We start from the raw sequence: 11,699 nt of genomic DNA, 5'->3' as shown, positions 1-11,699 counted from the left end.
ATCGCATATGGATCAGAAGGCTTTTTTGAGAAGTTTTTTTAGAAGCGGCAGTAGAGCCAACAGAGACAAATAAAATATTTGTATCAATAATTATAAAAATTGCCATCAAAACATGTTTTTTTTTCTGCTATATTCCGGTCTCCAAGGCCTGCAATTTTGCTCAGGTCTCCTCGCAACTTACCAAGCAACCGTCGACATAAAATTCATGCGGCCTCCTGTTTTCCTCTCCCCGCAACATTTTTTTCTGAAGCTACTTCTCCACTGAATTCCAAATTTCTATATTCGAAATGCCCAAAATATCCGATGGTCGTCGGCTATTGCGGAGTACACTTGGACCAGTAGTACTATTAATTTGTGTTGCGGCATTTTATGCAGTACTGATTTATGGTTTTTCCCTGTAAGCTTCTTTTTTTTTTGTTTTTGAAATGCCTGAGACACGTTTTTAACAGATTCGAGTACAACAGTGAATGGAAAGCAGAGCAGAAGAATTTCGAGAAAATCGCCGCTGACGTGGAATTCGAAAAACAGCGACTTCAAACCTCATCAGCCTCGGCTCAAATCTACAGCTCCAAGTATTCATTGGCTTCAAGTGATGTCTACGGTATCATATCTGGATTCCTGAACAAAACTCTTCTGGTCGAGCCTGCGTATACATTCATGTGGTCCAAGTGTTCCACGTAGGCTTATATCTATAAATGTTTAAGAAGATCCAAAAATGTTTAGCTTCATCCGAATGTACCAGCATGCTCTCCAGCTCAACGACGATCACACGCTTGTCTTCTACAAGCCGTCTACTAAAATTATCGATACAGTTTTTCGATCGATTTTTCCCATTTCCACAACATTTGCAGTCGGTTGTAGTGTCTCTGCGCTTCACTCAATCGTCACCAATATCCTGAAAATATGCATTCGGCAGAAAAAATACGAAGCGTGGACTGTTGGGAGGAATAAGATGTTGAGAGTTAATGTGATCGCTTCACTGATTGTGGCTTGCGCCTACTTTGTGCTGAGCTTCTTTTTAAGTGAGTTGGAAGATTGTGATTTCCAGGAAGAAATAATATGAAACTACCAGCCGACTGGCAAAATTTGACATGTTTGACACATAAATCATCAATTGATCCTACAAAAGTATCTCATGGAAAAAGGTGAAAATCTTCACTTTTTGAACACTAAATAGGATTCCCGCCAAAATGTTTTCAAAAAATTAATATTTGAATTCCCGCCAAAATTTTTCACTGCGATGGGTCTCACCACGAAAGGTCTCACCACGAAGGGTCTCACCACGATGGGTCTCACCACGATTGGTCTCACCACGAAAGGTCTCACCACGACGGGTCTCACCACGAAAGGTCTCACCACGATGGGTCTCACCACGATGGGTCTCACCACGAAGGGTCTCACCACGATGGGTCTCACCACGAAAGGTCTCACCACAATGGGTCTCGCCACGAAGGGTCTCACCACGATGGGTCTCACCACGAAGGGTCTCACCACGAAGGGTCTCATCACGAAGGGTCTCACCACGAAGGGTCTCACCACGATGGGTCTCACCATGAAAGGTCTCACCACAATGGGTCTCACCACGATGGGTCTCACCACAATGGGTCTCACCACGATGGGTCTCGCCACGAAGGGTCTCACCACGACGGGTCTCACCACGAAAGGCCTCACCACGATGGGTCTCACCACGAAAGGTCTCACCACGACGGGTCTCACCACGAATGGTCGCTTTTTTTCGAATTTTCCAGAAGGTTCTGGAACATTCCAGAATAATGTTTTCAAAAAATTAAAATTTGAATTCCCGCCAAATGTTTTCAAAAAAATTCCAATTTGAATTCCCGCCAAAATGTTTTCAAAAATTAAAATTTGAATTCCCGCCAAAATTTTTTCAAAAATTAAAATTTGAATTCCCGCCAAAATGTTTTCAAAAATTGAAATTTGAATTCCCGCCAAAATGTTTTCAAAAATTAAAATTTGAATTCCCATCAAGATGTTTTTGAAAAGTGTTGAGTGGTTTATCGCGTACCTCGATCGATGTCGGGTGCGTATTCATCATAAGTAGCCTCAAAATTTTCTAAAATAATTTCCAGCGCTGAATGTTGTGACGTCATTTGTGACGTCAGAGACATACGGAATAGCGCTTTATATATAGTAATGATTTTCAGCTACCATCTCCGCCTCACGCTGGCAAGACGTCTCGTTTACCGATGGAATCAAGATCACACTGAATTTGATTGCAACCGTACCACCAAGTGTTCAATTGGTACGATTATAGAGCAAGATTTGTATTTGGTTTTTTAGGGTGAGAATGAGGCAGGCAGAGGGCGTAGGCATCAAAACCTGATGCGACCTTGTAAGTAGGCATGGTGTCCATCTAGATAGATAGGCAAGTGCAGGCAGGTAACAAATAGTATTTTCAAACACAGCCTACCTGTACGAGTGCGTACCCCTGCTTTACAACTGTCTAACTACGTGCTTGCGTTATGTCTACCTGCCTACCTGTGTATCAACATCATAACATTCTACCGACTTTCGAACCTTTAAATGCTCACGTACGCACATGCCTGCCTACCTACCATGCCTGCCTGCCTACCTACAATTGTGCATACCCATGCCACATTATACCTGTCCATTGATTGTTTTGAGCCTACCTGCTTACCTATCATCATGCTTGCCTATCTATTTTGTTTCCAGAAATTGATAACAGACGCGCACACCCTGACAGCCTTCTGCTTTGTAATTCACACCGCCACCGCCTACGTCATCTTCGCCCTCATCCAATTCATCAAGACGTGGAGAATTTCCGAATTCGCGATTCCCCTTATCTCGGACATTGATCAAGCGGATCAAGTGGACAAGGATATGCAAGTACAGTACAGATCGAAAAATGAGCTTTTCAAGAACAACCAGCCAATGGGAGAGAAGGCGGAATAACTTTTTTGTGATGTGATCTGGAATTCAGCTAATGAAGCTATTTGTTAATATATTTATCTTGGACTGTACATAGTTGAAATTCTGCTCAAAATTGCATAAAGTCCGCAATTAATGTATACTTCGATGGGTGGAGAAGCCCACCCCAAATTTTCATCAATCTTTACTTTTTCAAAATACCACATACATTGCAAAAAAAGAGTTCACAGATAATCCAGATCTTCCCATTACTCCTTATCATCATCCTTCTTCTTCTTCTTCTTGCTATCGTCCCAATCACTCGCCACATCCTCCATAGTCGGATAGTCCGTCCTCTTCTTCTTGACTCCATCAGCGATTGCTTGCTCTTTGTCCGTGTACTTTTGCTCTTGTGGCACGATTTCCTCCTTCTTGGGCTTCTCGTCCTCCTTCTTCTCTTCTTTTTTCTTTTCATTATCCTCTTTGTTTTCATCATCTTCCTTCTTTTCTCCATCCTTCTTTTTCTCATCTCGTTTTGAATCATCTTTCTTCTCCTCCTCCTTCACTTCCTCCTTCTTCTCCTCTTCCTTCTTCTCCTCTTTTTTCTTCTCCTCTTCCTTCTTTTCCTCTTCCTTCTTCGGCTCATCCTTCTTCTCTGCTTCCTTGTTTTCCTCCGGTTTCTTCTCCACCTTTTCCTCTTTTTTCTTCTCCTCAGGCGCTGGATTTCCAATGTTCACATTGTTCGTGGTGAGACCAGTCGTTGTCGTCATCTTCACTGTTGACATCTCACGGACTTTTGCCTTTGGCTTGGCTTTGCCCTTCTTCTTACACAAATGGAGAGATGCTGAAAATGTTTTTTCAATTGGCGAAAATAATTGAATCGTTCAACTTTTTCGGACTTAACGGGACCCATAATATGAAGCTCCCTATTTGGCGATGGAGCGCATTTTCACTTCAATTTCAAAAGGATTTGCTTAAAAAACCCGCACTTTGTAGGCTGCACAAAAGCAACTCACCAGTCAATACAGACATCCATATGATCAATTGTAGAAGCTGTGGAAACCAGATTAAATCTGAAACCGAATTATTGATTGAAATTTTGCGAAAAATTTCCAACTCACTGATCATTTCAATAATTGGCAATCGGGGATTTGAATTCCGGTCCAACAGAATCTTGCTGTACAAATCCAGTATTGATTTATTTTTGTAAAACTAATTTCGTCGGCTGCCCCTATGTTCCACTGCCCTATTTCTTCACGTTAACACTAATATTTAATATTTGAAAATTGATATTTAAAAGTTTCCGTGAAAAAAACATTTTAATTTTAAAGTTTAAATTTTATTGATTGTGAGAGAGATAAATTTTGAAGAAATTGCTTTATTGGGACACTGTTTGATACGATTTCGATCAACTATCAAACTTTAACTTTCAATCTTCAATCGAACTGCGAACACTTATCAGACATTACACAAAATCTAGTTTCAAAAAATTGTGTTGATCAGTAGATGATAGCAGTATAAAATGGGTCTCCACCATTTGTAAAATGAAAAATAAACCATGATTTCTTTTGGTTTTATCTTGGTAATTGGTCTTCCAATTTTTGCGACAGCAGCTACAATGGATGATTGTAAAACTGTAAGTATGCCTAATACTAATAGTGAGATTTTTTGTAAATTCATTAAATTTTTAGATTGGTCTAGGCTTGGAGCCAATCATCAAGTCGATAAATGTTACAGACCGATTTTTCTGGCCACCGGAGACATACAAAGCTTACGCAGATAAATGTGAAGAAATTATAGTAATATTTTTTCAAAAATTAAGAACGGAACAATGGCAAAATTTCAGAATTGTGTAAAATCGGTGGACGCTTCCCTACTAGACAAGTTCTCAACCAAAGTGAGCCCTTGCCTATTCTATATTTTCTACAATCGCGACTTCTCAAATTGCGCCAAAAAGCTGATCGCGAAGAAAGATGACAATATTTCATGCCTCAACACACTTTTCAATGATGTTCACGAGGTATGCAAAACTGTAATCATGCAGGCTCCGAGACGCCTGCAGCGCCTGCCTCGCCTTCCTTCGCCTGCCTCACACCGCAATCCGCGTCCTATAGTGCTGCGCGGAGCTCAAAAAGTGTCGAGCGCGAACTTTTGTTTCAAGCAAGAATGCAGAATTGAGGTGTGAAGCCGGCAGGTTTTTGGGCCTGTAACCGCGCCTGTCTACCATGAAAGCTCATACTTTTTAATTTCAAATATTCGATTGTTCTCACAAAATTGAAATTTTCAGCCAGAAGTAGATGAGTGCGATCAATGGGACAGTCTTCAACCATGCATTAAGGAAAATATCGCAAATTTGTGTGATGACCAATCAGGAAAAATTCAGGAACAATATGTAAAACAAACCGCTAATTTAAGACCAGAATTTTGTGACTAATAGTAAAATGTTGAATAAAACTATTTTAGATTTCAAATAAGTTTTCCGCGCATTTTGCGCTTTATTATTTATTCGTTTTTTTTATTGATATACCAGCCGTTCGCACGCGCAAGGCGCGTGCTCCGACTGGCGTACGCTAAATTGTTTTAATAAATTTTAAAGTGCTAATGTAACATTTTTGTACAGTCATACATTTTCCTGGAGTTTTGCGGACTTTCAAGAAATTCTAGGACTTTCAAGATTTTTTTCAAATTTTTTAAGCGCTTTGAGATTCTAACTACAAAAATTTTCTAGGTGCCGGAAGCTTCCAGTTCAATCAAAAAAACTGGCTTTCAGGCATAAAAATGGCCGAATTTTTATTGGAGATTAAAAATCAATATCCCTTCATAAGCCAAAACAACGCAGACTACAAAGACTACATAGACTACAAACTATGCACTGTATTTTTAAATATATAAGTATTGATAACTCAACCTATGACTCTTTAGACATTAAATAGACTTACTACTGATTCGAAATCTACAAGACAAAAAAATAAGAGAGAGAGAGAGAGAAAACAAACAGACAAACAGTTTTTCACTTGGAGTACTCGTTCTCTGCCAACAAACTTGACGCGTCTAAGTCTCTCAACAACAAATACGATATTTTTTTTCACTAACCCTCTACATTAACGAACAACTTTTGCCGAAGATACATTATGTATTACGAAACTTTAAATTTTAATTCAGTCTGCATACTTTTTGTATTCATCTGGTGATTTTCAGCAATTATTCTGAAAATTTAATGCGTTCAATAATGTCCAACAACCAAAAGCATCCGACTTTGCTCAATATGCCTCTGGAAGTCGCTAACCAAATTTTGGAGAAACTTGAGCCCATATATCAGTGAGTCATTTTTGTGTCCCAAAAGTGGTGCAATATAATTTAAGATTGATTTTCTAGAAATTGAAGTTTTCTGTAACATTCTTTTTACTGATGGAACTATTGAAATATAGGCGGCAGAGGGAGTGTAACAAAAAGTAACAAAAAAAGTAATTAAAAGAGAAATCTGAAAATGCTGCTAATTAAATTTAAAAAAAAATCATGTTCTATAAACCAATTTTCAACTATCGGCGAAAATTCTTATATTCCAGACTGACATCCCGAAAAGTGTGCAAATGTTTGAAAACGTCGGTGGATAAGCTGGGAACTCATTTTTATTCCATCACCTTCCATATTTTGTCTAGAGAAGCACACATTCAATTGAACGGAACAGAAATCAAATACATTGATGCTCCAAATGCCAGTACATATGTAATTTACAACGAACAAAAAAAGATTATTCAAGGCGAAAACTTCATCAACTTAGCCTTCAATGATTTGCAACTTTTATTAAAGAATCCTATATCAAAATTTGAATTTCTCGAAGACAAAAGTATTCAAGACAATGGGCTACGTCTTCTAGACGTTATGAAACAAAACGGTAGGGTTCATCTCAAGAGTATCAAGTTTTCTCATTGCTCAATCGACGACGTACTGCCAATTTTTCCATATTTGAATGCTCAAGTTGTAGAAGAAATCGAATTGTATTTTTTCAAATCAGCTGACGGATTTGATAGGATTAGAGATTTGGATCAATGGAAAAACGCAAAAAGCTTTACATATTATAGCTTAGTCCCGATGGAAAACAATCAAACTATGCATATGTTTCATTTTGAGCACTTCACGCTCACATTGGATAAGTTTTTGCTACAAGACGCAATTCAAATTCGAGATGTAAGTTTATGCAATACATAGTGTTTTGTTTCTTCTGCAAAAACGCATTTCAGAACGTTCTGAACAGAAGTACATTTGAGATTTGCAATATCAATTTTCGAGCATCAAACGCAACCCCATCGGAAATCGCAAAAGTATTCAAATCGGATTACACAGACGATGATGGTGACTTTTTGTGGACAAACGATTGTAAAACATGGTTAATTTGCAGTCACCATGAATTTTTTTCTTGTTCCGAAACTTAATGAACATTTAGTTTTTCATACTCGTAATTTGTTCCATTCCTCGCATACCCCTTCCCTCGTTTGTAACCTAGTGCAACATGAATTGTTTTTTAGCCTTCAAAAAAATCTAATTTTTTTTGAAATACGAAAAATATCAAGTTTGGAATGAAAGAAAAAGTAGCGTAAAAAACATACAACTTCAATTATGAAAATTGTCAAAGAGTATATATTTTTCTACTGAACCATTTTTGCTACTTTTGTTCCAATACCACGCAATTTTTTTTAAAAATTAGCTCAGTTTTTTCTAGATTGATGAATAAGCAAATATACATTTTTAAAAATTGATAAATAATTTTCTGTGACTGAACAGTAGTTCAATGAAAAACCAATCAACAAAAAGTTATAAAAAAAACCGCCAAGAAACACAAGTTTACCTTAAAAAAATGTTCAAATTTATCATTTTCCGTTTGATTAACTTTAAAACTTCAACTTCTAATCTCCAGCCAAACGTTTACGCTTGCAGTTACTCTTGATGACTGTAATAATGTGAGTTTGTATGAAATTGAAATGCTCATAAATGAATGAAATTCCAGATTGCTTCAGACTTGGACCCGATAGTCAAATCAATAAACGTTACCAATCGGTATTTCTGGCCACCAGAGATATACGAAGGTTACGCTGATAAATGTGAAGAAATTATAGTGAATTTTTATTTCAAAAACAGAAAAATATGACTAAAATTAATTTTTCAGAACTGTCTAGAAGCGGTGGGTTCTTCACACTTGAAAAGTTTGACGACCAAAATTCGCCCTTGCCTGTTTTATATTTTCTACAATCGCGAATTTTCAACATGTGCTGAAAAGCTGATAGCCAAGAAAGACGACAATATTCCATGTCTCAACACACTTTTCAATGATATTCACGAGGTGAGCAAACGTTTTTTTGTAAAAAAGTGTAGTTTATTGAATTTTTCAAATGTCTAATTTTTAATTTAAAAAACATAATTACAAATTTATATACATATTCATATTTCTAACTTATTTACAGTTTGGGATCTTCCAAAACATTTTTACCCCAAGTGTTTTACCAGTTACACTTTTTCCCCGTTCCCCGATCCTTCCAAAAGTTTCCCGAGAACTACTGATTTTCGAGATTTCTCTAGTTTCCCATAAACGTTTTAGAAGTTTCTGGAAGTTTATTTTTCCAGCAAAGTTTTTCAAAACATATGAGCTTTATGTTAAACACTACTTTTTAGAAAGCTGAAATTTTCAGCCAAAGTGTTTTTTTAGAAAATTGAAATTTCCCGCAATTTTTTCGATAATTTCAGCCGGAAGTAGATGTATGCGATCAATGGGACAACCTTCAACCATGTATCAAGGAAAATATCAAAAAATTGTGTGATGACAAATCGGGAAAAATCCAGGAAGAATATGTGAAGCAGGCCACAAATTTAAGACCAGAATTTTGTAACGATTATCAGAGAATGATAATCGCAATTTTCATGCTGTGTTTATTTTTTATCTGCTTTTTTGTTGTGCTAGTACCTCGATTCACGCGCCGAAAAATGTTTCAGGTTTGTGCTGAAAAATGAATCTTTGAGTAAGTAAAATAATAAATAGCAAATTATTACATGAAATTTGTGTTAATTGTTTTCCAATAATTATAGCGAAATCTGAATTAAAATTTCTATCTATTTCATCGTTTAAAAACTTATTTAACGAATTTTATGTACTGTCATGTCAGAGTATCAGAAAGATTTTCAGAGGTCATGAGACATAGACTTCATATTGAAAGAGGTTCTGGATGCCTTTCAACGATAAAAATGTTCAAGAACAAATACAATAACTGTTGAATGTTTTAAGTACCGAAGGAAATCATTATTTTTTGAAAATAATTATATTCCTATTTACTATGTACTTCCCTGGCAAACATCTGCTAATTGTAGGATTTGAAAAACTTAAAAAAATATTTTAAAACATTCAAACACAATGTTATAGAAAAAACGAATTTATTATTCCGGAAGGATTTTCATTGCTTTGAAAACACTTCCAATTAAAAAAAAATTAACAAGTTTTCCATGAAATGTTTCTAAATCATTAATTTTTGTGAACTAGATGTCTCAAACCTCCGCACCTCGGTCAGAGATTATATATATATATATATGTATATATTTATTCAAAACGTCGTAACAAAACAGAAAAGTGTAGAATAATCACCGGGAGAAACAAACTTGAATAATTTGAATGATCCTTTAAACCAGAAGTAGTTAAGGGGATCAAGTTGGGTGGGAAAAATAATTAAACGGGATAGAATTTAATCGTGAAGCAAACATTTGACGGCTCATTGTCTCCGGAAGTAACTTGGCCATACGGTTCCATAGGTGAAGATTGACTAGTAGGAAGCTTTCGTTGATTGATCCACAAGGGCACATCATGTACGGATATCTGGGCGAGCGAGCCTTCCTCCCAGTTGATGCGGCATTTGGAAAGTGGTATTCACCAGACAGGATGTTGTGATAGGTCCTCAATAATGCCCTGATGCTGACAGAAAACCATCACTTTCGTGTCACTTGGTAAGCTCACTCAAAATTAAAAAAAAAAATAATTTCAGTTTGACTTTTTCTAGTTTGAAGTTCTCTTATGCAGCTGAAGTTTTGTAGTTAATTGACAAATTAATTCAAACATTTTTTCTTGTTAGATTGCATTGACGAACAAACGAATTAATTTACAGAACTTACTCTCCTTCCAAATGAAATTCGAAACTCTCGATTTTAATGATGAAAAAGATATCAAGAATTTCAAGACAGATTGCGGTGATCTACAAGATTGCTTTACAGCTCTTCCATGTAGGCCAGGCTCCAATAACCAGCTAGACAAAAGGCTTCGTTCAATTGAATGGGTGTGCAAAGCTATTGTGTTCCTCACCGAAGATTTTTCTAATTGTTTTGACAAATTGCATGAAAAAAATGCAGAATGTGTTCAAAACTGGAATCCATTGCCAAATGAAATATATTTAGAAGATGACAAGATGAAAGTTGAGAAAATGAAAGAAAATGCTTGTGATACATATTTCGGAAAAGATGACTGCGTTAAAAAGGAAATTATTGAAAGATGCGGCCAAGAAGAATGGAATACGTTTCGTAAGGTACCTAATTAGGAAAAAAGTTGTTCTTCCTCTGAAAAAGTGTGCTCATTTTCAGAAAATGATAAAGCTATCTGAAGATGTTGTTGGCAAGTGCGACTTCAGCAGACTTGAATAAACGATTGGATGTCGACTGAAATTAAATAAATTTGTTTTAATGCATAAACATCAAAATAACTAAATTTAGTGTCATTTTACTAATTTTTCGACAAAATCACTAGTTTTGGCCAAAATTATATTGTCAAATTTTTGATGTGTGCGGAAAATTTGGCAAGTTTCACGAGCTTCGACAAATTTGTCAAACAAATTTGTCTAAAACGTACAATTTCAACTAGTCAGCTGTGGGAAATATTTACTTTGTATTTTCCACAGTAATTCAAAGGATCACAGATTGCGCCGTGAGCTAGTCTAAATCCGACTAAATGTTTTGTAAAGTGTAGGTGAAAAGTAACTGTATGCTGATGAAAAAGACAAAGACAAAAAGTCAAGAATTTCATTAACTTAAGAAATGTTCTAACCAAAGTTGTTCAACTTACACGTTTTCTTGGAATACTTAGCCGATCCGTTCTTCACCTAACCCAAAGTTCCAAAATTTTCGATTTTTTGATTCGTGAATTCTGAAAACGCTTAAAATTTGAAACAAGTCCCGAAAAATTATTTTCAAAAAAATTCATTTTAAGTCAGATATTAATTTTTCAATAATGAAAACTAAATAAATCTCCCAATTAAAAAATGTAGTCATTTATATGTCTGAAGGTCAGTTTTTTTTTGATTGAACTGAAAGCTTCTGGCACCTAGAAAAATTTTTTGATTAAATTCTCAAAGCGCTTAAAGAATTTTCTAAAAAGTCCTGGAAAGGTCTACAACTTTTTAAAGAAAAATCTGGAAAGTTTTAAAATTTTCTTAAAAGTCCGCAAAACTCCAAGGAAATGTGTAACTGTACAAAAATTTTACATTAGCACTTTAAAATTTATTTGAGCAATTTAGTGTGCGCCAGTCGGAGCACGCGCTTTGCGCGGCTGGTTTTTCTATATGGAAAATCAAGATTTTTAGTGAAATTATTTAAAACTCAGGGACCCTATAGAAAACGTGCGTCCTAGTTTTTTAATCATGAGTTGGTTGCTTTCAATTTTTATGGTAATTCACGAAACCTCGAGAGGACAGGTTTTTCTTTGGAAAAATGCCCTTTCAAGGTTGTGCGCCTAGTCGAAATCTAGATCGGCCATATGATTAAACATCTGTTCCAAAAATTTTCGA

The 11,699-nt window shown here is 36.1% G+C and overlaps 5 protein-coding genes, 1 non-coding gene and 1 pseudogene across 7 annotated transcripts; 5 read left to right on the top strand and 2 right to left on the bottom strand.

Annotated features, from left to right (window-relative positions):
• Positions 1–209: 209 nt before the first annotated feature.
• pacl-1 (Polycystin-Associated Channel-Like) lies at positions 210–2,984 on the top strand. Its single transcript, NM_001028966.4, has 5 exons — positions 210–397; positions 450–677; positions 724–1,022; positions 2,166–2,263; positions 2,695–2,984. The coding sequence occupies exons 1-5, from the start codon at positions 288–290 to the stop codon at positions 2,932–2,934; spliced, it is 975 nt and encodes a 324-aa protein (NP_001024137.1). The 5' UTR covers positions 210–287; the 3' UTR covers positions 2,935–2,984.
• T13F3.10 lies at positions 425–830 on the bottom strand. The gene is made up of 2 exons (NR_070072.1): positions 740–830; positions 425–689 (listed from the first exon to the last, which is right to left on the bottom strand).
• Positions 2,985–3,081: 97 nt separating the features above from the next.
• T13F3.8 (uncharacterized protein) lies at positions 3,082–5,857 on the bottom strand. Its single transcript, NM_001028967.2, has 3 exons — positions 4,011–5,857; positions 3,906–3,962; positions 3,082–3,733 (listed from the first exon to the last, which is right to left on the bottom strand). The coding sequence occupies exons 1-3, from the start codon at positions 4,015–4,017 to the stop codon at positions 3,159–3,161; spliced, it is 639 nt and encodes a 212-aa protein (NP_001024138.1). The 5' UTR covers positions 4,018–5,857; the 3' UTR covers positions 3,082–3,158.
• Positions 4,436–5,357, top strand: T13F3.6 (T20D4.11-like domain-containing protein). The gene is made up of 4 exons (NM_074706.6): positions 4,436–4,525; positions 4,581–4,688; positions 4,736–4,909; positions 5,177–5,357. Exons 1-4 carry the CDS (start codon positions 4,448–4,450, stop codon positions 5,321–5,323), a joined length of 507 nt encoding a protein of 168 aa, NP_507107.2. The 5' UTR covers positions 4,436–4,447; the 3' UTR covers positions 5,324–5,357.
• A 143-nt stretch (positions 5,858–6,000) lies between the features above and the next one.
• Positions 6,001–7,656, top strand: fbxa-2 (F-box domain-containing protein). Its single transcript, NM_001380845.2, has 3 exons — positions 6,001–6,207; positions 6,456–7,077; positions 7,131–7,656. Exons 1-3 carry the CDS (start codon positions 6,119–6,121, stop codon positions 7,320–7,322), a joined length of 903 nt encoding a protein of 300 aa, NP_001366925.1. The 5' UTR covers positions 6,001–6,118; the 3' UTR covers positions 7,323–7,656.
• A 238-nt stretch (positions 7,657–7,894) lies between these two features.
• Positions 7,895–8,892, top strand: T13F3.9 (annotated as a pseudogene). The gene is made up of 3 exons: positions 7,895–8,002; positions 8,054–8,227; positions 8,629–8,892. Coding segments are annotated over exons 1-3 (546 nt in total).
• Positions 8,893–9,042: 150 nt separating this feature from the next.
• T13F3.4 (T20D4.11-like domain-containing protein) lies at positions 9,043–10,604 on the top strand. The gene is made up of 2 exons (NM_074704.3): positions 9,043–10,445; positions 10,501–10,604. The coding sequence occupies exons 1-2, from the start codon at positions 10,050–10,052 to the stop codon at positions 10,558–10,560; spliced, it is 456 nt and encodes a 151-aa protein (NP_507105.2). The 5' UTR covers positions 9,043–10,049; the 3' UTR covers positions 10,561–10,604.
• The last annotated feature ends 1,095 nt before the right edge of the window (positions 10,605–11,699 follow it).

Source organism: Caenorhabditis elegans, chromosome V (assembly GCF_000002985.6).
Source record: "Caenorhabditis elegans chromosome V".
In the NCBI taxonomy this organism is placed as follows: Eukaryota; Metazoa; Nematoda; class Chromadorea; order Rhabditida; family Rhabditidae; genus Caenorhabditis; species Caenorhabditis elegans.
This window is presented reverse-complemented; position numbering and strand designations above follow the sequence as displayed.

Bases quoted from the DNA above. Each gene is read 5' to 3' on its own strand.
- pacl-1 (NM_001028966.4), top strand. From the start codon at position 288: ATGCCCAAAATATCCGATGGTCGTCGGCTATTGCGGAGTACACTTGGA. The intron at 398-449 runs GTAAGCTTCTTT...CGTTTTTAACAG, and splicing joins CTGATTTATGGTTTTTCCCT to ATTCGAGTACAACAGTGAAT. The intron at 1,023-2,165 runs GTGAGTTGGAAG...AATGATTTTCAG, and splicing joins TGTGCTGAGCTTCTTTTTAA to CTACCATCTCCGCCTCACGC.
- T13F3.8 (NM_001028967.2), bottom strand. The intron at 3,734-3,905 runs GTGAGTTGCTTT...AAACATTTTCAG, and splicing joins ATGGATGTCTGTATTGACTG to CATCTCTCCATTTGTGTAAG.
- T13F3.6 (NM_074706.6), top strand. From the start codon at position 4,448: ATGATTTCTTTTGGTTTTATCTTGGTAATTGGTCTTCCAATTTTTGCG. The intron at 4,526-4,580 runs GTAAGTATGCCT...TTAAATTTTTAG, and splicing joins CAATGGATGATTGTAAAACT to ATTGGTCTAGGCTTGGAGCC. The intron at 4,910-5,176 runs GTATGCAAAACT...TGAAATTTTCAG, and splicing joins TTTTCAATGATGTTCACGAG to CCAGAAGTAGATGAGTGCGA.
- fbxa-2 (NM_001380845.2), top strand. From the start codon at position 6,119: ATGTCCAACAACCAAAAGCATCCGACTTTGCTCAATATGCCTCTGGAA. The intron at 6,208-6,455 runs GTGAGTCATTTT...CTTATATTCCAG, and splicing joins AAACTTGAGCCCATATATCA to ACTGACATCCCGAAAAGTGT. The intron at 7,078-7,130 runs GTAAGTTTATGC...AACGCATTTCAG, and splicing joins ACGCAATTCAAATTCGAGAT to AACGTTCTGAACAGAAGTAC.
- T13F3.4 (NM_074704.3), top strand. From the start codon at position 10,050: ATGAAATTCGAAACTCTCGATTTTAATGATGAAAAAGATATCAAGAAT. The intron at 10,446-10,500 runs GTACCTAATTAG...GCTCATTTTCAG, and splicing joins AATGGAATACGTTTCGTAAG to AAAATGATAAAGCTATCTGA.